Source organism: Lemur catta, chromosome 22 (assembly GCF_020740605.2).
Source record: "Lemur catta isolate mLemCat1 chromosome 22, mLemCat1.pri, whole genome shotgun sequence".
In the NCBI taxonomy this organism is placed as follows: Eukaryota; Metazoa; Chordata; class Mammalia; order Primates; family Lemuridae; genus Lemur; species Lemur catta.
The window spans coordinates 22103208-22127388 of NC_059149.1; the positions used below are offsets into that span (position 1 = coordinate 22103208).

The 24181-nt window shown below is 50.7% G+C and overlaps 1 protein-coding gene across 4 annotated transcripts; it reads left to right on the forward strand.

Moving 5' to 3' along the window:
- The first annotated feature begins 3955 nt into the window (after window positions 1-3955).
- Window positions 3956-18526, forward strand: NPM2 (nucleophosmin/nucleoplasmin 2). Of its 4 annotated transcripts, XM_045535654.1 has the most exons (10): window positions 8055-8179; window positions 8378-8439; window positions 8892-8981; window positions 9143-9228; window positions 9344-9469; window positions 16122-16215; window positions 17005-17177; window positions 17408-17442; window positions 18122-18155; window positions 18262-18526. In XM_045535654.1, exons 2-10 carry the CDS (start codon window positions 8415-8417, stop codon window positions 18304-18306), a joined length of 708 nt encoding a protein of 235 aa, XP_045391610.1. In that variant the 5' UTR covers window positions 8055-8179; window positions 8378-8414; the 3' UTR covers window positions 18307-18526. The 4 variants fall into 4 exon arrangements, with proteins under 4 accessions (XP_045391611.1, XP_045391610.1, XP_045391609.1 ...); XM_045535655.1 differs by lacking the exons at window positions 8055-8179; window positions 8378-8439 and adding an exon at window positions 3956-4088; XM_045535653.1 differs by having other exon boundaries at window positions 8055-8439.
- Window positions 18527-24181: the final 5655 nt, after the last annotated feature.

The window sequence follows — 24181 nt, forward strand, 5'->3', positions numbered from 1 at the left end:
GACTAAGCCTGACTCAATTTCTTTTAAAAGTCTGATTGGTTGGGTTGAGATACATATAGCATAGATTGTCCACAGCTGTAAAAGTGAAGCCACTCTGCCTCTTCACTAGCTTCCAGGTAATAACATGGCTACCAGCAGACAACTAGTAATTGAAGAAAGCCCAGTTTTGTTAATGTTCTGACTTCGCTCCTCTGATGTGGGCTGGACTTCATTTCATTTATCAGACCTTGACAAGTGCAAGGGCAAATGTTATCCCCTGGAATACTGTGCAGACATCACAGGCCAGATTTATAAAATGAAAAATACTAGCTAACAGGGACTACTTCTAACTTAGGTACTATGTAGTACCTAAGTATGAGGAAACTCCATTGCCAGGAACATGGAAAAGTATTAAGGTACAGCTAGGTATATGTGCTTTAATGCAGACGGACATCCCGTGATTCCCGGTCCCAGAGGGCTGCTCTTGTCTGCTGTATCTACATGTACTGCTCTTTGTCTGATGTTTCAGCCTTCTGGGAACTGGCATAACCTTAGTCCTAAGTTAACTTCCAAAGCAAAAAACTGTATTCTAATGGCTAGAGGCAAATGGAATTGACTCATCTTAGCCAAGTTCCATCTGTAAGGCTAATAAAAACATAAAATTATCAGGTTTCATTGATACGCAAAACACTCCTGGCACATGCTCCACGATTCTAATTCTTAGTAAATGAGACAAAAATAATTATCTCACGGGTACTTGGAGAGCTTCCCTCTCCCCCACCTATTAATATATTGAGATGCTGATTGATCAGCAAAACCACAGAGCCCTCCCTTCCACAGAAACAACCTACAAGCTCACCAAAGATGGTGGGCTCATCAGTGCAGCCCTGAGCACAGTCCAGTCAGGACAGGCGCCATGGTTAAAGTCTCCCACAGCCCTGTCCAGTTTTAAACAGCGATGCTGCTCCCTTCTTGACTAATTAAAATAGGGGCACCTAAAAAAAAGCCTTTTTTTCCCCCCAGAAATGGTCAATTAGCAATCTCCTATGATTCAACCTAGTAAATGTGAAAGCCAGTTTTCTTTAAACTTCATTTTCCTGAGAAATCATGTGGAAGTTTTAGTCAAAACTTGAGTTTATTTGGGAGTTTCTAGGCTCTAGGCACTATTTTCATCAAATCAAGTGTCTTTAGACACTGTTTCTGACACAAACTGACAAACTGTACTTTTACATTGAAAAAACACCTAAATCCTTTACTACAGATTATTAAATTGTATTTTATGTGTATTTGTTGGCTTAGCCCAAATAAGGGTAGTCTATTCCCACTAGAGTGTAAATCAGACAAAGGAAGAAGGGATCTGGCCCAGAGTTGTGATTTTAAGTTTTAAGAAATAATGACTTTCCACAGAAATGTTCATTTCCTAGACAAGTGACAACCAACTAAAAAACAAGTTTTTCATTTTCCAAAATGTAGTCTTTATTAAGGACTCTTTTCTCCCCAAGTGGAAAAAATGTTTTAGTATGCTATGAAATTTCAACCACTACAGAAACAGAACACTTTCCAAAATACCCATAGTCTCTTTCCAAATCAGGAACAGTGGAAAAAAGGGGAAAAAAATATATATATATCCATGGTCGTGGGGTAAAATAAACTAAATCTAGAAAGCCAGACAACCTCCCTATTTCGTATTTGCCCCTGGCCCACCCTGTCCTCACCATAGATTTTTGGGTAGATCTACAAACCTAAGCTAAAATAAAATGCTACCGAAGTGTCAAATGCCAAAGAAAAAGGAGAGGAAAGATTATAACTACTGAAAAGTCCTGGTTCTTTAAACATTTTTTAGTGTAAGTTTGAAAGGATAAAAATGTATTCACCAGCCATAATTAAGCAACAATCAGTTAGATGCTAAATAATGTCTAAGTAGATTCTTGCCTCCGTAGCTTGTCTTCAGGGTCCATTACATTGACCTTAGATACCCTAAATTCACTGGTCAGTCAGTCACTCTGATGTGCTTTAGGAATGGTGGGTCAACTAAAGGAATCACCGGACACAATGGGGATATGAGACCATCAGGGTGGAAGATGAAATAAAGTTTGGAAAATCATTCCCCTTCCTTAGAAAAGCCTTATGGTTCTCAGGACAGCCTGACTGCCCTTTGTTGTCTATTCATTTGCCAAATACTTACTTATTCAGCATTTATTATGGACCAAATGGCTTGCCTTTTTTTTTTTTTTTTTTTTTTTTTTTTGAGACAAGATCTCACTTTGTCACCCAGGCTGGAGTGCAGTGGTGCAATCACAGCTCACTGCAGCCTCAAACTCCTGGACTCGGGCAATCCTCTTGTGTCAGCCTCTTGAATAGCTGGGACTACCAGCTATGCCCAGCTGGTAGTCCCAGCTGCACCACCATTCCCAGGTTTTTGGGTTTTTTTTAAGAGACAGGGTCTCACTATGTTGCCCAGGCTGGTCTTGACTTGGCCTCAAGCCATTTTCCTGCCTCAGCCTCCCAAAGTTCTGGAAATACAGGTGTGAGCCACTGCACCCATCCCCAAATATTTTCTTGATGGTCAGCAACAGAAAAGGAAGCTCAAAAGAAAAGCAGAAAAAGTCACTGGCAAGGCAGATTCATTCTGTGTAAGATCCCTCCATAGTTCAAACTGACTTCAAAACATGAAACAATGCTTACAAAAGCATGATACACAACAATTATGTTTTTAATTCTGCATGATAGCCATGAAGACAAGTCATCATGCACTTAAACATACAGCAGTACCTCTGTGACCCTAATCATCCCACTCTTAGGTTGCAAAGGAATGAAAACCAGCAGGTGAGGAATCTCCTAACCCCAGGGCATCTGCATTCATGGTATGAAAGACAAACTCACAGGATAAAAACTGACTAAGGGACAGTGGATTTGGACTTATGTAAAGCTCGGGGGGGCCAATATACAGAGTCTGATAGGTACTCCCTGCAGCTAGTAAAAGGGTGGGAGAACATAAGAGCAGCAGTCTCGAGGTCAGAACCCAAGCCTTCTCTCCCCAGCTCCTAGAGACATTATACTGTGTAAGGAAGGTAAAGCATCCTTTCAAGGCCGAATTAATTTGTCTGGAAAATGGTTGAGAGTTCCAACTAAGATAGTGGAAATGAAACCACTTTTAAGAGTATAGCAGGCCATTATCATATCATTCATAAAACTAGCTACCCACCCCTTAACACCTTGCAGTCTGGGGCATGTGTCACAAAGCAGATCAAGTTAATAAGCTTCATCAAACAAGCTACGAACACTGCAGCAGAACGCTTCCATTCAACTAGACTGATGCAACTGCTGTCTGCCTTTTCCCGGTCTGCAGAACCCTCTCTTCTCAGTCTAAACTTAGATGCCCTTTGCTCACCTGCCCCTTTTCACAACCCAAAATCCCTCCCTAAAAGTCTCCCCTTTACTGTCCCCGTGCCTAAGAGACTTAGGGCCCACCTGCTCGTTCCTTTGGGGTGTTCTAACCCAACCCTTACCTGTCCCAGCAACCAAAATGTGCTCCTTACAAGACGGGACCAGACCGTGATGTCACGTCATGAAAAGGATGTGTAGTTTCTAGGGAGGATGGGAGTCCAGAGAAGACGGTGGGTGGAGGCTGGAGAGAGCTTTTGGAACTAATCTGGGTGAAGCCCCTGCAGGGAGAAGCTGCCTGGTTTGGGCGGGCTAAACTCACACCGTTGCCATAGGCCTCTGACATCTTCCCGCCTGGACCCAGAGAAGGAAAGAGGGAAAGAGTGCACACCTGCCCCTCGCACACCCGACCCCTCCTGACTTCCCCGGCCAGTTGCCCCTGGCGCGCCGCGGCCCCGGAAGTGGTTCCGCGCGCCCCTTCCGTCGGAAGGAGGTGCAGCAGCCTGTCGCGTCTGCGCGCAAAGGCCCGCTCGCCGGGCTCGCCCTCCGCCCCGCGCAGGCGCAGTCAGGACTCGGGCGGGCCTGAGGTGTCGCGGTCGGAAGGGCGAGGGTGTGGCAGCTGCTTGGGTGAGGGGTGTCCTAGGAAGGCCGGAGCTGGGCTTCTGCGGCCCTTGGACCCCACCGAGCCGCGTGCTGGTCGAGTTCACGTGCACAGCGGCCTCACGGTCAGTAGCCGCAGTGGTGATCCCAGAGGCAGAGGAACTCGGTGTCGCGGGCAGACGGACGGGAGGGTCCCTGCGCAGCACGGCGTGCGCCCCGGGAGAGCGCGGGCGGAGCGGCCCGTTGAAGGAGGCAGGGAAGGACACCGCGCAGTGCAAAAGCACTAAGGCAGGAAGCGTCTTGTACTCTGATAGCGGGGGCAGAAAGTGTGGCTGGAGGGAGAGCGCGGCCCCAGTGTGTCTGGCTGAGGGCGGAGCACAGGAGCTTGGGATTTGATTCAAAAGCTCGACCTTTTTCCGGAGGCCGTTTGGCAGAACAGCCTGGTCCTCAGTCTTTGTTTAACCCACCAGCTAGTGGGTAATACGGATTTGAACCAAGAAGAGGGCTGGAGGGGAGAGTTGAGAGAGATTAAGACAGGTGGAAGCAACAGGTCTTTGTGACCAGTTGGATTTGGACAGTGAAGAGGACTCCAGTATGATTCCCAGGTTCAGAACAGGGCAGCAGCCAAGTGAGGAAGGGAAGCATGGGGCTGCGGGGGCCTACCGGGGCCGCGGAGGAGGGTGCTGGGTGAGCCCGAATGGAACTCTCACCCAAAGAAATTTCCCTGCTCTTGTAGGCAGAGCGCCTGGGAGATGTCAAAAACTGATTGCTACAAAATAAATAGTACTCACAAAAACTCAGAAAACAGTAGAGAAGGGGACACTTCCCAACTCATTTTATGAAGGAAGCATTTCCCAAATACCAAAACCAAAGACATTTAAAAAATAAAATTTAAAAGACCAGGCCAGCTGTGGTGGCTCATACCTTTAATCCCAGCACTTTCAGAGGCTGAAGCAGGAGGATCACTTAAGGTTAGGAGTTCAAGACCAGCCCAGGCAACATAGTGAGACCTCATCTCTACGAAGAAGGGAGAAATAATAGCCAGGTGTGGTGGCATATGCCTGTAGTTCCAGCTACTCAGAAGGCTAAGGTAGGAGGAGGATTGCTTGAGCCCAGGAGTTGAGGCTTCAGTGAGCTATGATGCAGCCACTGTATTGCAGCCTGGGCAAAAGAGCAAATCCCTTTCTCTGGGGAAAAAAAAAAGGCAGAAGAAAACCTTTTAGACTAATGTCCTTCATGAACATACATGCAAAAATCCTAAACAAATATAAGCAAGTCAAATCCAACAATATATAAAAAGGTTAAGCCAAGATATCTTAACATACCAAAAGCATGAACCATAAAAGAAAAAAAAATATTGGGCTTCATCAAAATTTAAAATTTCTGCTCTTCAGAAGACACCACTTAAAAATGAATCAAAACCAAAAGAAAAAAGGAAAAAAAAAATGAACTAGCAAGCTGTAGATAGGAGTGAAAAATCTCTAGAATGCATATGTTTGACACAAAACAGATATCCAGGTATCTCCAGTATATATAAAGAGTATATATAACTCAGTAAGAATAACCCAAAATAACCCAATTTTAAAATGGGCAAAATACTTGAACGGACATTTTGCAAAAGATGATATACAATTGACCAATAATCACTTGAAAACATAACATCACTTGTCATCAAGAAAATACAAATAAAAACCACAATGAAATGCTACTATACATCCACTAGAATGGCTAAAATTAAAAAGACTAACAATGTCAAGTGTTGGCAAAGATGTAAAGCAATTAGAATTCTTATACATTGCAAGTACAAGTGCAAAATGGTGCAGCAATTTGGAAAGCAGTTTTGCAGTTTCATACAAAGTTTAACAGGTTTACCATATATCCAGCAATTCCACTCCTAGATATTTACCCAAGAAAAATTAAAACATATGTCCAAAGGCTTGCTCTCAAATGTTCATAGCAGTTTTATTCATAATCCTTTTAAATTGGAAAGTACCCAAATGTTCATCAACAGGTGTATTGGTCAGGAAATTATTGCAAGGAATTGGCCTACATGATTATGAGGACGGACTAGGCAAGTCTGAAATCCAGGCGGGAAGCTCTTGAGCAGGAGCTGAAGCTGCAGTCCATAGGCAAAACTTCTTCAGGCAAACCTTGATTCTGTTCCTAAAGCTTTTCAACTTGATTGGATCAGGCCCACCCACATTAATGAGGGTAATTTCCTTTACATAAAATCAACAAATTGTAGATGGTAATCACATCTACAAAATACCTTGACACACCTAGATTAGTGTTTGCTTGAATATGGAGTATTCCCAACACAAATGATGAATGTTTGAGGTGCTAGATATTCTAACTACCCTAATTTGATGATTGCATATTTATGCATGTATCAGAATATCACATGTACCCCATAAATATGTAGAATTATTATGTATCACTAAAAAAACTTTTAAGAAATTTATGAGGTAGATATCAGTATTATTGCTCCATTTAGCAGATGAAGAAACCAAGGCAGTGCGATGTGAATTCACACACCTGAGATCACAGAGCAGAATTCAGACTTGAACCCAGACCATCTAGTTCCAGCATCCTGGCTCTTGCTCATGACCTCAGTGGGTCTCCCTCCCCTGCCTCCATTTACCCACCCTTCACTGTGACCAGCACCTGCAGCCTCACATCAGTGCGATTATTGATGGGACAGCAAGGTGAGGCTGCTGAAGGGACTGAAGGGCAGTTTTCTTTGAGCACTGCTCTCATGTGAAGCTGGAAGCCCCTTGAGGGGACTGTGTTGTATTCACTGCTCAATGCTCAAGGCCAGGCCAGGGTTGGCCATATTGCAAGGCCTTAATCAATGTTTGTTGAGTGAATACCCGAACGTCTGTGCATAGCATGCATTGTGCTCACCATTTGCTCATTTTTGCCGGATACTTGGCCGCATGGCTTTCACCTCCAGCAGACCCCCTGCTGGGAACAAGGAGCTCAGGGACAACCAAGGAGACCAGAGCTGCTTAGCTGATGACAGGGAGCCTTGGGGACCCTGTCATGCACCCAAGTCTCTCCTGGACCAATTCACTGGGAGGCCAACTGCAGCTTCCAGGAATAAAAGATTCTGCTCTCTCTGTGGCAATGAGCCCCTGTGCCAGGGGTATGCAAGTTGTGTTGAGGGGTGCTTCCCGAGGGTACTCAGCACCTGCCAGGGCACTGGATCAGACTGCGTTCAGCCTCCATTCCAGGCCTGCACCTCTGCAGGCAGCACACAGCCAGCAGTTAAGGACATGGGCCATGGGGCCTGGGATATGGCAGGCTTCCCTGCAATATTAGCTGCTCGTTCTGTGACCTTGAGCAGACCACTTCCCCCTCTGTGCCCCAGTGTCCTCATCTGTAACACAGCACTAATAACAGGACCCCCCCCCCCAAGGAGAGATACTCTCATCATCATCACCATCATCACAGAGGAGGAAGGAAGGCTGGTACAGAGGCCAGGTGAAATCAGAAAGCCCCCAGTCACATCCCCACACTCTGAACAACCGCCTCTGAGCCACTGTGCATGCTGTTCCACCGTGGATACCCACACTGTGTCACACATCACCATCGCCACCGGCTCAAATCATGGAGATGCTCTAAAGCCACCCCAGATCCCGGCCCCTCCCCACAATCACATGCATCCCGACCAAGCCCCTCCATGTTGCTGCCTCCTACCTGGCTTTATCTGGTCTCTCAGGGACAGAGACCAAGCTCCCAACCTAGGGCCAGGTACACAGCAGGTGCTCAATACACACTTAAGGTTGAGGAGTCCTGCTCACTCGTCCTCTGACCTGAAGGCTACTCTCCTTCCCTCAGGTGCTCATCTGCGGAGACCAGTCCTTGCCCTTGAAGTCATAAAGTCATTACCAAGGGGTACAGTCATGGCACGTCTTCAAAGTTTAAAAACAAATTAAAACTGGGGAGGAAAAACGCCATGAGAGAGATCCCTAGTTGTGTGTGACTCCCAGGCAGAGGTAACTCCAGGATGGGTCAGCTGAAAGCCCCTCCTCTTCACTGCCCCTCCCAAATAAACTTTCAAGTTTATTAACTGTGTCCCGGGCGCCGCTCTTCTTACTGGGCGGGCCCTCGTGAAGTCGCTGGCCTCGTTCCTCCCCAGGGGGAAACTCGCCACCCTGGAAACACCTCACTGGAGGACGGGCCACCTGGGCCTTGGGAAAGATCCACGCTTGAGGCAAGGGGCAAGAAAGGGAAGGAAGGAAGGCAGTGAGCCCCGAGGGGCCCTCCAAGCCGGGAGGGGAGTCTCTGGGCTGGGCGCCGGGGCCAGTGAAGCCCTTCGGCGACCAGTGGTTCTCCCGCGCGGTGCTGGACCAGCTGCACCGCGCTCACCTGGGACCTTGTTAGAAATGCAAATTCTCTCGGCCTCACCCAGACCTACTTAAGGGGAAGCAGTGGAGTGGCGCCCAGTAATGCGCGCTTTAATCAGCCTGCCAGGTGATTCCACTTCCCGGGGAGGAGGAAGGAATGGGAGCAGGGATGGGGAGAGGGGGGCTGCTTCCAGGCCGATTGCGCACCTCCGCTTCTCCTTCCCGGGCCTCTTAACAGCCGGGGCGGGCAGCCGCCGTCGGCCCGGGGGATGAGGCTGCGCTGCGCTCCGGGGGCGCCCAGGGCGGGACCCGCCCGCGCGGAGCGGGGATGGTGAGGCTGGGCCGCCCGGACGGCGCCTTTCTCCGCGCCCCCGTGGAGGGGGCACAGCCCTGGGCTCCCCCCGCCGGCGGGGCGGCCGACCACGCGCCCTTGACCGTGGCAGGCCGATCCCGGGCGCGGCGAGGCCTTGCACTTGCGGCGCCGGCCGGCCTCGGGCGTGGCTCGGGGCGCCGGGGCCGCCGAGCTCGGGGCCGGGCAGGGGCCCGGGCCTCGCCTCACCGCAGGGGCCCTTCTTGCAGCTGCCCGGTCACCCGTTCCTCGGCCCCGAGCCATGAATCTCAGCAGCACCAGCAGCACGGCCGAAAAGACAGTGACGACCGTGCTCTGGGGTGAGTGGGGACCCAGGCTCCCTCCCAGCGCAGCCCCGCGACGCCCACCTCGTCCCCGCGGCTGGGGGCGCGGGAGGGCCGCCCTCTTGGGGGGAGGGCTGCGAGCGGGGTCTGGACAGCCTCTCTCGGCCCCCCGCCCGCCCCTCCCTCTCCCTCGGCAGGCTGTGAGCTCAGTCAGGAGAAGCGGACTTGGACCTTCAAGCCCCAGCTGGAGGGCAAGCCCGACTGCAAGCTGCTGCTTCACACGGTGGGTGTCCCCCGGAGGACGGGAGAAGGATGGAGCGGGTGGCAGGTGACAACAGGTTTCCCCCTCCTGCCTTCAGGGTGATGAGGTGCCGCTGTCTGTTTTCAACCCCTCGCAGATTTGCCTGGGGGAGAAAGCCAAGGAGGAGCTGAACCGCGTGGAGATCCTGCCCCTCGCGAACGCGGAGGACAAGAAGGCGCAGCCGGTCACCATCGCCTCGCTGCAGGCGTCGGTCCTGCCCATGGTGAGCCTTTCCCGCGGGCGCCGTCGGGCCTGCGGGGGTCGGGCAGAAACCAGGGTGCGCTCACCCGCCAGCAGCACGGCCGTGCTGGGGTGGCAGCGACAGAGCCGTGACTGTCGCCCCTTCCCGCAGCTGCCTGACCCAGGGCAAGCTAAGTAACCTCTCTGCAGAGAATTACACTTTTAAACTATTCACTGCTAGAGACAGCAGCGCTAATCTACATATTGGTTGTGCATCTAGAAATTCTCTTGTTTCTAATCATTTATCTGGAGTTTTCTATGCAAATGGTCATTGTTTGTGAATAATGGCAGTTTTTATGTCTTTTTTTTTTTTTTTAATTCTGCTGTGCTGCTGCACTGGCTACGATCTCCGGTATAACGCTAGATAAACAAGATAATGGCTGGCATCCTTATTTCCTTCCTAATTTTTTTTTAAAGGAATGTTTCTAATGTGTTCTCCATTAAGTGTGACGCATTTGGTAAATACCCTTTGTCAAGTTAAGGAAGTCTTCATCTAGTCCTACTATACTTTAACTTTTTTTTTTCTTTTTAAGCATGGATGGGGTGAAATTTTATCAAATGCTTTTCTGTTCATATGATTCTGGGTTTGTTCTTTAATTCATTAATGTGGTAAATTATATTAATAGAATAATCTTTGAGCTGCTTTGCATTCCTGGGATATAAACACTACTTAATATTATAAATTCTAGGTTTGCTTTGCTAATACATGGAGAGGTTTTTTTTTCTACTTTTATTTATTTTTTTCTTTCATGTTAAGTTGTCTCAGTATTTCTTTTTTTTTTTTTTAACTTATATACTTGGAAGTGAGTTTGCTGTCTAAAGGATCGTATTTGGGTGTCGAGGCATGCTAGCCCCATGAACTGAGGATGGCACATTCCCTGTCTGTTCCCTGGAGTGGTGAATATAAGACTAGGATTAGCTGTTCTGGAAGGTTTGGGAGACCCACCTATAAAACTGGCCTCAGACCTTTTTTTTTTTTATCCACACACTTCTTAGGAGATTTCATCCATTTTCATGATTTTAAAGGCATCTGTATAAATGAAGACTCGAACTTATTCCCATTAATCCAACCTCCCTCTTGACTCAATGTATTTAGTAGGTATCTAATAGATGCCCTGAACTGAACATGTGTAATCCAAGTACTTGCTTATTATCTCTAATTTCCCCACCATGATCCTCTCCCAGTGAATAGTTCCCACAGCCACATCTGATCCACCAGCTCTGCCTAAACAACATGAGTGTCTCACCACCTCCCCTGCTACACCCTGGTCCAGTTGACTGTCACCTTTTGCTCGATTTTCTTGCAGGGCCTCCCAACTACCTTCACCCTGGGTCCTCTATAGTCTATTCCAGGGCAGACAAACTCCAGGGATAAGTCTAGCCCACTGCCTGTTTTTGTAAGTTTTATTGGAACGCGGCCACACTCATCCGTTTATATCTTGTCCATGGCTGCTTTCCCTCGACAACAGCAGAGTTGAGTAGCCTTGGTGGAGACCATATGGTTTGCAAATCTAAAATATTACCTTCTGGCCCTTTATAGAAAGTTGCCCTGCCTCTGGTCTGTTCTGCACACAGCTTCCAGAAAGATCCTTTTAAACACAAGTCAGATCATGTTACTTCTTGGCTGGAACATTTAGGTGATGGTTTCCCACCTCACTCAGAATAAGACCCAAGAGCCTTGCCCTGGGCTGCCTCAAAGCTCTTGTGTGCTGGCCCTCAGCAACCTCGCTGACCTCAACCTCCCCTCCCCAACCCTGCCCACACCACGTTGGCTCCTTGACTGTCCCTTAAACTTCAAACATACCCCCACCTTGTGGTCTTCGCATTTACTGCTCCCCATGCCCTGTATGTTGCCATAGCTTGCCTTGATGTCAATCTGGCCTTGGTTCCAATGTCATCTCATCAAAAAGGTCTTCACTGACCACAAGCAGCATCTCCTCTTCCTGCCCCACCCAGGAAATTCACAAATTTTGATAAGTGCTGTTTTCATTTTCATTCAGTTCAAATTATTTTCTAGTTTCCTTCTGGAGCTCCTGAAGGATTTAGAAGTATGTGTATTTAACTTGCAGGTCATTAGGGATTTTCTAAAATTAATTGATTCCTAGTTTAATTCCATTTTGGTCTGAGAACTTAACTGATAGGATTTCAGTCTAAAATGTGTTGTGGGCCAGGCGCAGTGGCTCATGCCATAATCCTAGCACTTTGGAAGGCTGAGGCGGAAGGATCGCTTGAGGCCAGGAGTTCCAGACGAGCCTGGGCAACATAGCCAGACTCCACCTCTACAAAAAATAAGAAAAATTAGCCAGGAGGATCACTTGAGCCCAGGAGTTTGAGGCTGCAGTGAGCTATGATGACACCACTGCACCCTAGCCTAGGCAACAGAGCAAGACCCTCTCTCAAAAAAAAATTGTTTTTAATGTGTTGTGACTTTTTTTTATGGCCCAGAACGTGTTCTATCTTGGTGAATATTTCATTTATTACACTTAAAGAATGTGTGTTCTCCTGTTGTTGGGTATATCGTTCTATAGATGTCAGTTATATCAAGTTGGTTAGCAATTTTGTCCAAGTGTTCCGTATCTTTACTCATCTTCTGCCTACCGGATCTATTCATTACTGAGAGAGGAGTGTTGCAATCTCCAACAACAGGTGTGACTTTGACTATTGCTCCTTTCAATTGTCAGTTTTTGCTTCGTGTATTTTCAAGCTCTCTTATTAGATGCATTTGCCTCTAGAATTGTTAGAGCCTCTTGATTAATTGATCCCTTTATCATTATGAAATGCCCCTCTTCATCCCTGATAAATATTCTGAAGTCTATTTAGTCTGATTAATAGTCAGTCTAGCGCTTTTGATTAGTGTTTGTGTGGTATATTTTTCCTATTCTTTTTCTTAAATTTTTAAGATGTTTTTAGAGACAGGGTCTCACTCTGTCACCCAGGCTGGAGTGCAGTAGCACAATCAGAGCTCACTGCAGCCTCAAACTCCTGGGAATAAGCAGTCCTCCTACCTCAGCCTCTGGAATAGCAGGGACTACAGGTGTGTGCCTCCAGGCCTGGCTAATTTTCTCTCTCTCTCTTTTTTTTTTTTCTTTTAGAAACAGAGTCTTGTTATATTGCCTAGGCTGGTCTCAAACTCCTGGGCTCAAGTGATCTTCCGACCTCATCCTCCTGAGTTACTGGGATTATGGACATGAGCCACTGTGCCCAACCCTATTCTTTTACTTTATCATTTTACTTTTACCCTTTATATCTTTATATATAAGTGGGTTTCTTTTAGATAGCATATATTTGGGTCTTACTTTTTTATCCAATCGGATAATCTCTGCCTTTTAATTGGAGTATTTGGACCATTAACATTTAATGTAATTATCAACATGGTTGAGTTTAAATCTATCATCTTGCTATTTGTTTTCCTATTTGCCCTATCTGTTTTCATTTTCTTCTGGCCTTCTTTTAAATTAACTAAATTGTTTTTTTAAGATTAAATTTTGATCTCTACCTTTGGCCTCTTAGCTACAACTCATCTTTTTGTTATTTTTTAGTGGTTGTTCTAGGGTTTACAACATACATCTTTAACTTACAACAGTCTACCTTCCAGTAATATTATACCACTTCATGTATGATAGAAGAATCTTACTATAGTCTAACTCCATTTCCCACATCTCATCTTTTGTGCTATTGTTGTAATAACTTTTACTTCTAGGTATGCTACACTGCATTGTTATTATTTTTGCTTTAAACCATCTTTATTTTAAAGAGATTAAAAATTGGATTTTATTTGGGGTGTGTACTTTGTGCTTCTACTTTCCCTGCTTTTTTATTTTGTTTTTTTCTCCTTTTTCTATATTTTTAGATTGATTAAAGTTTCTTTTCCTCTATCCTAATGGTTTGAAAGTTATAGAATCTCATTTCAGTTTTTTATTGGTTATCCTTAATTTTTTAACAACCATGCATAATTCAGAGTTTAAAATTACTGTTTTATTTCCTCTGAAACAATCCAAGGAGCTTGTCTACTTGTCCTCTTAATTTACATGTTATTTAAACCTCCAACACTACGCATTACTGGTACTATTTTATTTTACAGTTAATGCTTACATTGGTTTACTTTGTCTACCAATTTGTTTGCTCACTACTGTTTCTTATATGCACTTCTACCTTCTTGATTTAGTTCTCATCTTTTTGAAACATACTTTCATAGGTCTAGAAATAGTAAACTCATTTAGGCCTTGCCTGGAAATATCATTATTTTGCCTTCATTCCTTCATGGTGGTTTGGCTGCATATATAATTCTAGGTAGAGAGTTTCCCTCAAAACTCAAGTGGTTCTTCTAATTCCTTTGGTTTCTAATATTGCTGTTGAAATCCTCAGTCTGTCTGATAATTCCTTATTTTTGAGAAATCTGTCTTTTCTCTATGGTTTATTTTAAGAAAATCTCTTTTGTTTTTGTTTTCTACAGTTTTACCATGGCATGTTCAAGCATAGATTTATTTTTATCTGTCCAGGACTTAGGTTTCTTGGATATGAGAAGCCATGTCTTTGATCACTTCTGGAAAATTTTTGGTGGTTATTTCTTTGAATGTTGACTCTCTTCCGTTCTCTCTGGACCCTTCTCTGATTAGGTGTATGCTGGACCTGCTCATTCTCCCCGTCTTAGCCTCTCTTTCATAATTTTTCAAATCCATCTCTTTGTGGCTCCTATGGGGTAATTTCTTCACAGAATTATTCTATCTTACTAATTGTTGCCTCTGCTGGTTTACCCTACTTTTGAAACTATTTGTTCAGTTTATTTCAATGCTTCTATCTTTCATGTCTAGAAAGCTACATTTTGCTTTTCTTTTTCATAATGTCTTATTCTTATGATTCTGATTGCTACTTTTGCATTTCTTTACTTTGAATCGCACTTATTTCATAGTTTTTTCTGTTGGTGTTGCCTTAAATCCTGTCTGTGCTGGTCTGCAGCCCTTTGGTTTCCTTCTGCTGACTCCAGCGCGATTGTTTCGCATGTGTTTTGTAATTTTATATGGTGAGCTCATCTTTAGGTTTTTCAGTTTGTTTTGTTTTTTTCTGAAAGAATTCTGTCTGGCCTGGGTTTGGAGAATGTCCCAACAGCGTAGTTCCATGTTTGCTTCTGCCACTTGCAGGAATAGGACAAACCTGGGATTTTATAGACATGTCTTGGCTTGGCAGTTCCCACCGAGTAGATTCAGACCTCATATAGGTGAGAGGTACAGCTGTGGGTTTGTAGGGCACCACAAGAGACTTCTTCGGTTCCCATTCATGCTTCCTTGTTATCTTCCTTTAATGGTGGCCAGGGGTTTTGTTTTCTCGGGGGTCTTTTGGGGGGGGATGGTTTTGGGTTTATAGTCCCCATCCTCAACTCACCCTGGGTGCAGCCCCTTGAGGGTCCAAGCCTCCTCCATGCAGTGGTCAGTTACCGCTGTCCTCCTCTTGAGCCCAGGGCCTGCCTGCTGTCCACATGAGCATCAAAGCCCAAGGCCCTGGCAGTTCTCAGGCCTGTCCCTTCAGCTGCCACACGTGCCTGTCCCCATCTCCGATGCAGAGGACCCTTCTTTCTGTCTTGCTGTTCAGCCACGCAGTAAAACACACTGAATTATGTTCTGTCCAGCATTTCTAGGTGTTCACGGATGCACAATTTCAGCTTTCACTCATTCACCTCCTCTCTGAACAAGAAGCTCTAAGTTAATCTCACTGAGCCTCAGTTTCCTCCTCTGCAACAGGGCTTCCGTCATGGGCTCCTTGTGAGGATTTAAATGACAGAAAGTAGGTAAAATGCTGAGCATGATGCCTGGCATGTGGTAGAAGCTCAAAAAATATAAGCTATTGTCATTATTCTAGAAAATTTGGAAAGTTTGCAAAAGTGTAAAGACAATAAATGCTGTACTGTCCGCTGACAGGGTTAGCACTTGAATATGTCGCAGCCTTTATTCACATGTATACCCCTATATTACTCATAAGACAAAGGTGGTTCTGTACCTACAACTTTGCCTCTGCTTATTTGATCGGTGTCTCAACCAGCTTGGGTCACTGTAACAAAATGCCACAGGCTGGGGGGCTTCAACAATAGAGATTTACTTCCTCACAGTTGTGGAAGCTGGAAGTCCAAGGTCAAGGTGCCAGCATGGTCAGTTTCTCTCTTCCTGGCTTGCAGACGGCCACCTGCTCACTGTGTGCTCACTCTGTTGGGGGGGCTCTCTAGCATCTCTTCTTATAAGGGCACTAATTCCTATCATGAGGACCCCACCCTCATGACCTAATCACCCCCAAAGGCCTCACCTCCAAATAAACATCACATTGGAGCTTCGGGCTTCAACACATGAACTTGGGAGGTCGGGGGACACAATTCCACCCGTAGCACTCAGACTTCTCCATCTAACAGCTGCCCCTGAGCTTGGAAGCTCACCTGTGATCTTGGGGAGAATGCAATTATCAGGATCACATTCTCCTTGGACACAACCTGCCGCAGCAGAGGGGTATGGGGCTGAGAACAGCCCATGAGTGTGTGTTTGCAGGGGGCAGAATAAACTCTCAGTATTTCTGCCCACGGCCAGCCCCGCCAGGTGCCAGGCCTGAGTCACCCTGTCTCCTGCTCTCCTGCCCCCACGTCCCTCCACCTGCAGGTCTCCATGATGAGATTTGAGCTTTCTCCTCCAGTCACTTTTCAGCTCCGGGCTGGCTCAGGACCCGTGTTCCTAAGTGGCCAGGAATATTATGGTAAGTCCGAGCTTGGACACGGGAAAGGTCTGAGAGCCAAGTGTCTGGCATGGGGCTAGGGACATTCTAGGTACCCAAACACTTGATGGATTTTGAATTTATGGAGAAAGTCCCCAAAGGAAACATGATTGCCAGTAATCTGAGCTTGGAAGGCCACGGGCAAGGGTCCTGGTCCCAGGCCTTCTGTGGCTCCCTGCCATGTCCCCTGCGGGTGTCAGCCCCTCGCCTGTACATGAGAGTGGGGCTATGCTTGGGTTCAACTCAAAGAGTAGCTATGAGGAATAAATGGGATATTCAAGGAAAGCACTCGGGCCTGATACCTACAGTAAGGAGCACGGAGACATCGCTGCTCTGTGGTAGTGACAGGGACATCGCTGCTTGACTTAATGTTGACCCCTTCTAGATCCTTCTTCTCTGTCCACTTGTGCCTGTTTCTTCCTGCTTAAAAATCCTTGGCAGGTCCCACTTCCCTTAGGATGAGGTCTGAATCCTCAGCGGCCTGTTTTAGGGTCCCCCTTTCCCTCCCCCACTCCACCCACCTGCGGCCTTGGCTCTGCCTCTGACCCAGACAGCACCGTTCCCTGCCCTCTGCGTTCCCAGGTCCCCAACCCCACCCTGGCTTCCACAAAGGGTGTGGCACTTTCCAGGCTAGATTGGGGACCACTTTCAACCCCCACACTCAGATTCCTCCAGGGTGACCCCGGAGCAGAGCAGATTACGGGGTGGGAGGCAGGCGTCCACCCTGGAGCTCAGAAGCACTGCCCTGCCCCCTTTCCCACACTGTCACAGACATTTCAGACCTAACCTGGGAAGAGGAAGGAGGAGACGAGGAGGAAGAATCGGAGGAGGAGGAGGAAGAGGAGGAGGAAGAGGATGAGGATGTAGACATATCTGTGGAGGACAGCCCTGTCAAACATGCCAAAAGGCCATCATCGAGCCAGAAGCAGACGAGCGTTGCCAAGGTGGGGAGAGGAAGGTGGCTGTTTGAGACGAGGTGGGGACTCTGCAGAGGCACCTGAGGGAGGGGGCACCAGGCGCCCAAGCCTCCCAAGTACAGTGTGCAGGGCGGGCCTCGGCCGCTGCCACCAAGTCCTGCCCGGCGCTCAGCCTTGGGGACCTCATGGATCTTGGGAATCTCTTCTGGGCCTGGCCTCACCCTGATTCTCCTAATGTGCTCGGTTTTGGTTCCCAGAAAAAAAAGCTGGAAAAAGAAGAAGAGGCAGCGAGGTAACTATCAAATTAGCCACGATCTCTTAGCTGGGGTAGGTAGTGCTGGAAAGAAGGTGGTGTGATTGGTGTGTTCGGTGCATGGCACACAGATACGGCAGCACCGGGGTGGGCATCGCCCTTTTGAATTGTCTTCTGACCTCATTCCCCTTAAGGCAATTCCTTCCAAAGAACCCTGCCCAAAATATGAGGGAAACTATATGCACTAGGAAACTTATCTTGGCATTATTCAAATCACAGTGACAAGGTGGCAGCATTCTAGACGTCTACCACTGCAACTGTCGAGTAAACCATGCCAGCAGGTCTTCCCAGCGGAATATTGCAGATTTTTGACGAAGGGTACAGCAACCTGAGACAGGGTTAGAAGGACAGGACAGCAAATCATTTTATTTCACATTTTTAAAAGGAGTTTGATCAAAAAAAGCGTGGAAGGAAGCACACCAAAACGTTCCCACTGGTGGGAGGTCAAGAATACTAAGTAACTTATTTTCTCATTTTGTGCAATATGGTTAACACTACGTTTATAAGGAAAGACACATTTGTGACAAATAAAAGATGGAGGCCAAAGAAGGAAAAAAACACATTGTTTATAAAGGGTTAGCGTGGTCCCTGGGAAGGGACCAGCCAGGGAGGGAGAGCCACCTGCGGGCGTCGGCTGAGCTCCTTGTCCCTGTTCCAGACCCAGTGCGAGAGACAAGAGCCCAGTGAGGAAGGTGAGTGGGGATCAGGACTGGCCCTCCTGGGGGAGGCGGGCAGCTTTGGGGGGCTGCTGGGGCCAGGGCAGGGAGCCAGACAGAGAATCCTGCCTTCTCTCTGCAGCCCAAACCCACGCTCAAACCCAAGAAGCCAGTGTCTAAGAAATGAGGAGCCGGGGCCTGAGAGACCCCCGTGCAGAGCGGGCCTTCCCCGGGCTGTGCTGCGTGTGCAGGGTGCCCCCCGCCCAACCCTCTCCCTTTGAGCCTGCATGTGACAGGGGTGTTGGGGGAGGTGACACCACAGCCTCTCACCCCAACTCTCCTTTTGCAGGAGGCCCTGGGGAGAAGAGCCTAACCTCAGGGCCACAATAAAGTTTGCTTTGTCAGGACGCTTGCTCCTCGTCCCTGGAACTGGCCTCCCCGCCAGCTGCGCCAGCCCAAGTGCCCGGCAGAGGGCGGCCACGAGCCGGCACACCCGGGCCCCGGGATCCCGCCGCGTCCCCACTCCCAGCCCTGACGCCTGAGGCTGCTGTGTCCTCCTCCTGGCACCCCACCCCCTAGCTCTGAGGGAGGGACCACGCGTCCGGGCCCTGTGCTGAGCTGTGTGTCATCGGGTGGGTCTTCCGGCCACCACACTCCCTCTGGGCCAGGCTCACAGGTCCAGAACTCCAGGGCTTCCACTGCCCAGGCCACCAGGGAGGGCCTCGTCTAGGGCCCAGCCTGAGGGGCGTCCAGTTGGGACCCTGGGGGCACCTGCACGCCCAGGCTTGCCTCTGCTGGGGGCCAGCTCTCGCTCACATGGACCCGGCGCGGGTAGAGGTCCGTGTCAGGCGGGGTCCGGAGGAGGCCTGCACCCTCAAGGGACCCCTTTGCGGTGGGGTGGACAGGATGAGCTTGCATGGGTGCTGCCCCTCGTGCCCCCAAACAGGGCTCGGTCAAGTGTTGGGTGGGTCCAGTAGAGGACTGGGAAAGGGGCTGAAGGTCCCGCTGCATGGCTCTGGCCTCCTGCCCTCTCCAACAGGTGGCTTTGGAGTCCTGTTCACCCATGGGTGACCTCGGCTCAGTCCCTGAAGCAGGCAGACACACAGAGGGCCCCCGACTTGGGGTCCTACATGCAAGGCCTGTGCTGGGCCTTTCCTTGGCCCTGCCCAGCACCCCCAGGACTGGATCCCGGGAGGTCAGAGGTCTTGGGACACCCGCATGGGAAGGTCGGCCGGGCTCTGGGCTCCTGTTCAGCCATAGCTTCTCGCCGCCAGGGGCCGAGGGCAGGGCAGCATTCTTGCCATGCATTTCCTGCACCCCATGAGGCGGATGGGGGTGCTATCCCACCCTCTAACGAACAGGCCACTAACTTCAGGTGGCCCAGAGAGTGACAAGGGGCTGTTCCAGGTAAGCAGCTGGTGTTTACTGAGGGCTTCCGGGTGAGCAAAACCAATTCCTCACCCTCAAGTCGCTTACAATTTAGTGGAAACACGGAAGCCGTAACTTCCGTGCCGTAACTTAAGTGACCATCAAGCGCTTTGAAGGAAGTACAACAGGCTAATTCCTGGGGGGAGCGCTGCTCAGTGAGGGCGTCTGAGGGGTCCCTCGGAGGGGGCGATGGACAAGAAGGGGCATCAGGCTACCTGGGAGCTGGCAGGGAACGGGAACAGGGCGTGCAAAGGGCCTGAGACGCGCACGAGCTCGGAGGGTCTGGGCAGAGAGGGGGCTGATGCGACTGCAGAGGTGCAGGCTGAGCAGGCCCTGCCCCCCTTCTCGGATGAGGAAAGTGAGGCACAGAGGTTAGACAACCTGCCCCCAGGTCACGTTGCTTGGTGCCCTTCCCCTGCCCTGACCCTCTGTTTTCCCACAGGAAAAGGGTGGGCTGGGGCTGAAGCAGGTGGTGACAAGTGGCAGGTCTGCAGGTGGGCTCTGTGTTCACACCAGCGGGGCTGTTAGGAGGAGCAGGCGCCAGACGGCTCCAGCTGGGGAGCGCTGAACTTGGCACTAGGGGGTGGGGATTCGGTACATCAGCGACAGCAGCTACTCCTCCGTCCCCTATCACCCCCCATGGTAATGAGCCCCCTGCCCCTCCCCTCTGCCCCCAGCTTACTCCAATCAGGGCAAAAGTCTGTGAAAGTTTAGGTAAACTGAGGCTGGACCACATCGAGCGTCCTCGACCTTCCCCCCACTCTTGGGGCACTTGATACTTTCCAGCCAGTCCTTTATCTCAGCTGACACTCAGCGTCAGTGGTAGTTGCCATTTCCTGTTTATAAATTGGAAACCTGAGACCAGAGAAGGAAAGGGACTTGCCACAGGTCACACAGCCCGTAATGACCAGGGAGAGAGAATGGGGACAAGGGCTCTTTGCACCATCCCCCCACTTGGGGCCCACCACCAGCTTTCCCATGGGGTGAAAGAGTGAATCGAGTCAGAAAAACAGGCCCTCAGGTGCTGCAAGGGGAGGGACAAGGGGCCCACCTGTGAAGCCCCCTGGCCAACCCCACTGCCGAGTGTCACTGCCGGCATGTGTTACCATGGAGACCCAGGCTGCCCAGCGACAGCAGGCCCTGTCCCCACCGATAGGAACCAGGAGGCCCAATGGCCAGGGAGTCCCAACAGGCAAGGTGGACCTCCTGCCCTCTGTCCCCCAGCTGACACCTCCAGCATGGGACCTGCGGCCTGAGCTGTCCCCTCCAGGCGTCTGTGCTCTCTTCCCTCTGGACACCCTGCCTGGGGGCGGGTGAGAACGTAGTCAGAGTTCTCCCAGAAAATGAGTTAGGCTTGAGCCAGAACGGACGGCTTTGGAGAGGCAGATGAGGGGCATTTCCATGGAAGGCGCAGAGCTTAAAACAGGCCTCAGGTGACGGGAGGAGCATGCACGGGAGATGACCAGGAGAAGCAGCAGCCACAGAAGCAGAGGGGCGCAGGATGGGGCGCGCTGGGACAATGCGAGCACGGTGCCTTGTCCACCGTGCTGCCAGCCAGCTGCGAGGCTTTGGGCAAGTCGCTTGCCCTCTCTGGGTCTCCTCTGTGGAATGAGTTTGCAGCAGAGGATGCACCTGGAAGATCCCTTCTGGGTTTGACAAGCTTTGAGCTGGATTCCCAAGCCCTGCCTCGCACTACCCTCCCCGCACCAGCTCAGCCTGAACCTACCCGGCCCCCTGCGGCGGCGCTCTCAGGTGTCTGTGTGTGGGGGCAGGGGTGGCAGACCTCTTTGTGGATTGATCTGGCTCAGGAAGGCGAGAAGGAACCAGAGGTGAGAGTTTCGCCCTCCCAGTCATCTCTTTAGGTAAACAGATCCACATCGGCATTTCCCCTGCCCTTCCCATGCTGGGGCTCCGAGAACTCCAGGGAGCCCAGAGCTGAGGCCTGAGCCCCGCTTCCTGGGACCAGGGCTTCCCTTGGTGGCTCCCCCAAGGCCACCCCCCTCCTGCACTCCCCATCATCCACCTTTCTGTAGGAAGGGAACAGCGTTCAGCTCCCTGGTCACCAGCCTCCAGGGCCTCAGATATCACCTTTAATCCCCCAAATCCAGGAAGGCTCCTGGACCCCTACACTGAAGCCATGCGGGGTTAGAACAGGGATTTTGGAAACCTGGTTACTCCATTCATTATCAGAGTCATTCTGAGCAAATTACCCACCAGTGTGCCTCAGTTTCCTCATCTGCAAAATGGGATAGCAGCTGGTGTGGTACAGGGCCATGTGGGACTGGAGGCTGTGTGGAAAGGCTGGTAGGTGCTTCGTCCCAGGCAGCTGCTGGGGACACGGGGAAGAGGCCCTGAGCTCCTCCCAGCTCTGAGAGGCTCCACGGATGGTCACTGGTGGAGGGAAGGTGAGTGGGGCTGGGTCTTTGCCCAAGGCAAGGTCCGGGAAGTGTGCAGTTTGCATCCTGCTGAGTGCTGCTGTGTCACTTGGCCCCCAGCACCCTGAAGCATGCCTGTCCCCATTTCTCAGGGGAAACTACAGAGGCCCAGGGAAAAGGGGCTTGCACCAGTACACCCAGCTCTTCTCATCTCAGGCCAGCTTTTGCACCTTCCCCACCGGGATTCTTCCAAGCCCCCAGCTGTACCTGCTCCCCACCTGATTCCCAGCCTGTAGCGCCGGGATTTGCTGCCGGGCAAGACAGCCTTAACCCCTCCTCCCCAGTGGCAAGGGGCGACAGAGAGGCAGTGCAATCCGCAACTCCAAGCCGAGCCCACCCCTGCCCCCTGGAGAGAGGCTCCTCCTTTTAAGGCAGCTTCTGGGACTTTGCACCTCAGAGCCAGACCAGAACAAGAGACCCCAGCCCGGGCTCTGCTTGACACCTGCGGCTCACCCTTAGGGACATGGGGCGCCAAATCTGAGGGGAGGAGAAGCTGACCCTGAGCAGGGAGGAGGGGCCCTGCCTGCCACACGCCCCTCATTGCACGGCCTCGAGTGCAAGCGTCCAGAATAGAGCAGGGACGGGGACAGCAGGGCCACCTCCTCATCAAGAAGGCCCGCAGCTCCGTCCCTGCGCAGGGCAGCCCAAAGGGAGGCTGGCAGCCCAGAGGGCACGAGCACACGCCCCCTCCGCATCGGCCAAGCAGCCTCACTGGCCGGGAAGGTGGACACCTCACACCTCAGTCTCCCAATTACGCCGTCCTCCTCCCCCTCCTCCCCCCTTCTCTCTCCTCCTCCCCTCTCTCCTCCTCTCCCCCCTGAAAACCTGTGGCTCGGAGAGACCTTGGCTTCTCCGGGACTCTGCCCCTGGGGACTGCCCACGTCTGCTCCTGAGTTTGGGGGCAGGGGGGCAACGGCCTCGAGAAGTCTCTCCAGCGATGGGAGCCGCCCGCCTGCTGCCTAACCTCACGCTGTAAGTGTGCTGCCTCCGGGGCTGGAGTTGCGTTGCCATTTCCAGCCTTGGGGCAGAGCTAATCTCCCTGGGACTCCCACGCGGGCCAGCTCCCCACGCAGGCCGGCGGGGGCAGGGCGGGGTGCACCCCGGGCTCCGGCCGGCACCCACACCTGGGTCTGCTTGGTCTCCCACACAGGTGCTTGCAGCTGTTGATTCTCTGCTGTCAAACTCAGGTAGGCGGGCGCCCAGCTTCCCCCCCTCTTTCCCATCCCGCTGGTGGGGGCAGTCTCCCTTCAGGTGGACAGAGGCAGGTTCTGGGCTCTTCCAGATGCAAGAGGTGCTGAGGTTTGGTGGGATCAGCCTTTGGGAGGGCAGGGAGGGGAAAGGGCCAAGGCAGATTTGGGGATTGAGGTTTTATCTCACTCCTCCCTCTGTCCACCTTTTCTCTTTCCCTGTCTCCGCTTACCTGTCCGCCCCTCTACTGGGCTGGTGCACGGGCACCGGGCTTGAGGGGTGGAGCCCTGGAGTAGTTGGAAGTGGGTGGCGGTGATGGCTCAGGTGAGGCTTGTGCTTGCAAGTACCTGAAGGGACAGGTTATGATGCAAAACCACTTGTGTGTTCCACTCACCACCCAACTCCCACCAGCACGGATGTCCCGGCGGGTGTCGCGTGGGTGCAGAGTGCCAGCCAGGGTAGGGTGGTCCCTTACCTACAGGGTGAGCCCAGACAGGTTTGTTTGGCACGGGATTCAGGGTTTGCTTCTGCACACTCCCCCCACCCCAAGTCAGCCCCCCACCTCCCCCCACGCACACCTCCCACCCCCCAAGTCTCAGCCCCCTGTGCAAGGCTTGGTCCCTTTTTTGTGATCCTCCATAAAAGTGCAGCTATTAAAATGCACTGGTCCAGAACCGCTCTGGGGAGAGATCGCTTGGCTTTCCCAGGCCAGAGGCCCACTTCTCTTCATATCCAGTGGGGACTTTTTTTGAAGGTAAATGCCTTTTCTCTGGGAGAGGGAAAGGGGCTGCCTTTGAAGCAGTGGGGGGGTGGGAGAGGGAGAGACAACTCCCCCCCTTCCTTCCCCCTTTTGCTCCAGCCCCGTTCCAGGCCTTTTGCTTCACACATCCAGGGAGAGCAAGAAGAAAGCCCCCAGCCTGGCCGGGAGGGGGCGGGGGGTGGGCCCAACCTGTTCTGGAAGGGGAACTAGCACAATAGTGCGGCTGGCCGGGCGTTTATGGCCTGGCTGAG

What these genes read in the sequence shown, in the direction of transcription:
- NPM2 (XM_045535653.1), top strand. Translation starts at nt 8,415, where the DNA reads ATGCGCGCTTTAATCAGCCTGCCAG. An exon ending in CGCTTTAATCAGCCTGCCAG is followed by an intron (nt 8,440 to 8,891) that starts GTGATTCCACTT and finishes CCCTTCTTGCAG; the next exon opens with CTGCCCGGTCACCCGTTCCT. An exon ending in AGTGACGACCGTGCTCTGGG is followed by an intron (nt 8,982 to 9,142) that starts GTGAGTGGGGAC and finishes CTCCCTCGGCAG; the next exon opens with GCTGTGAGCTCAGTCAGGAG.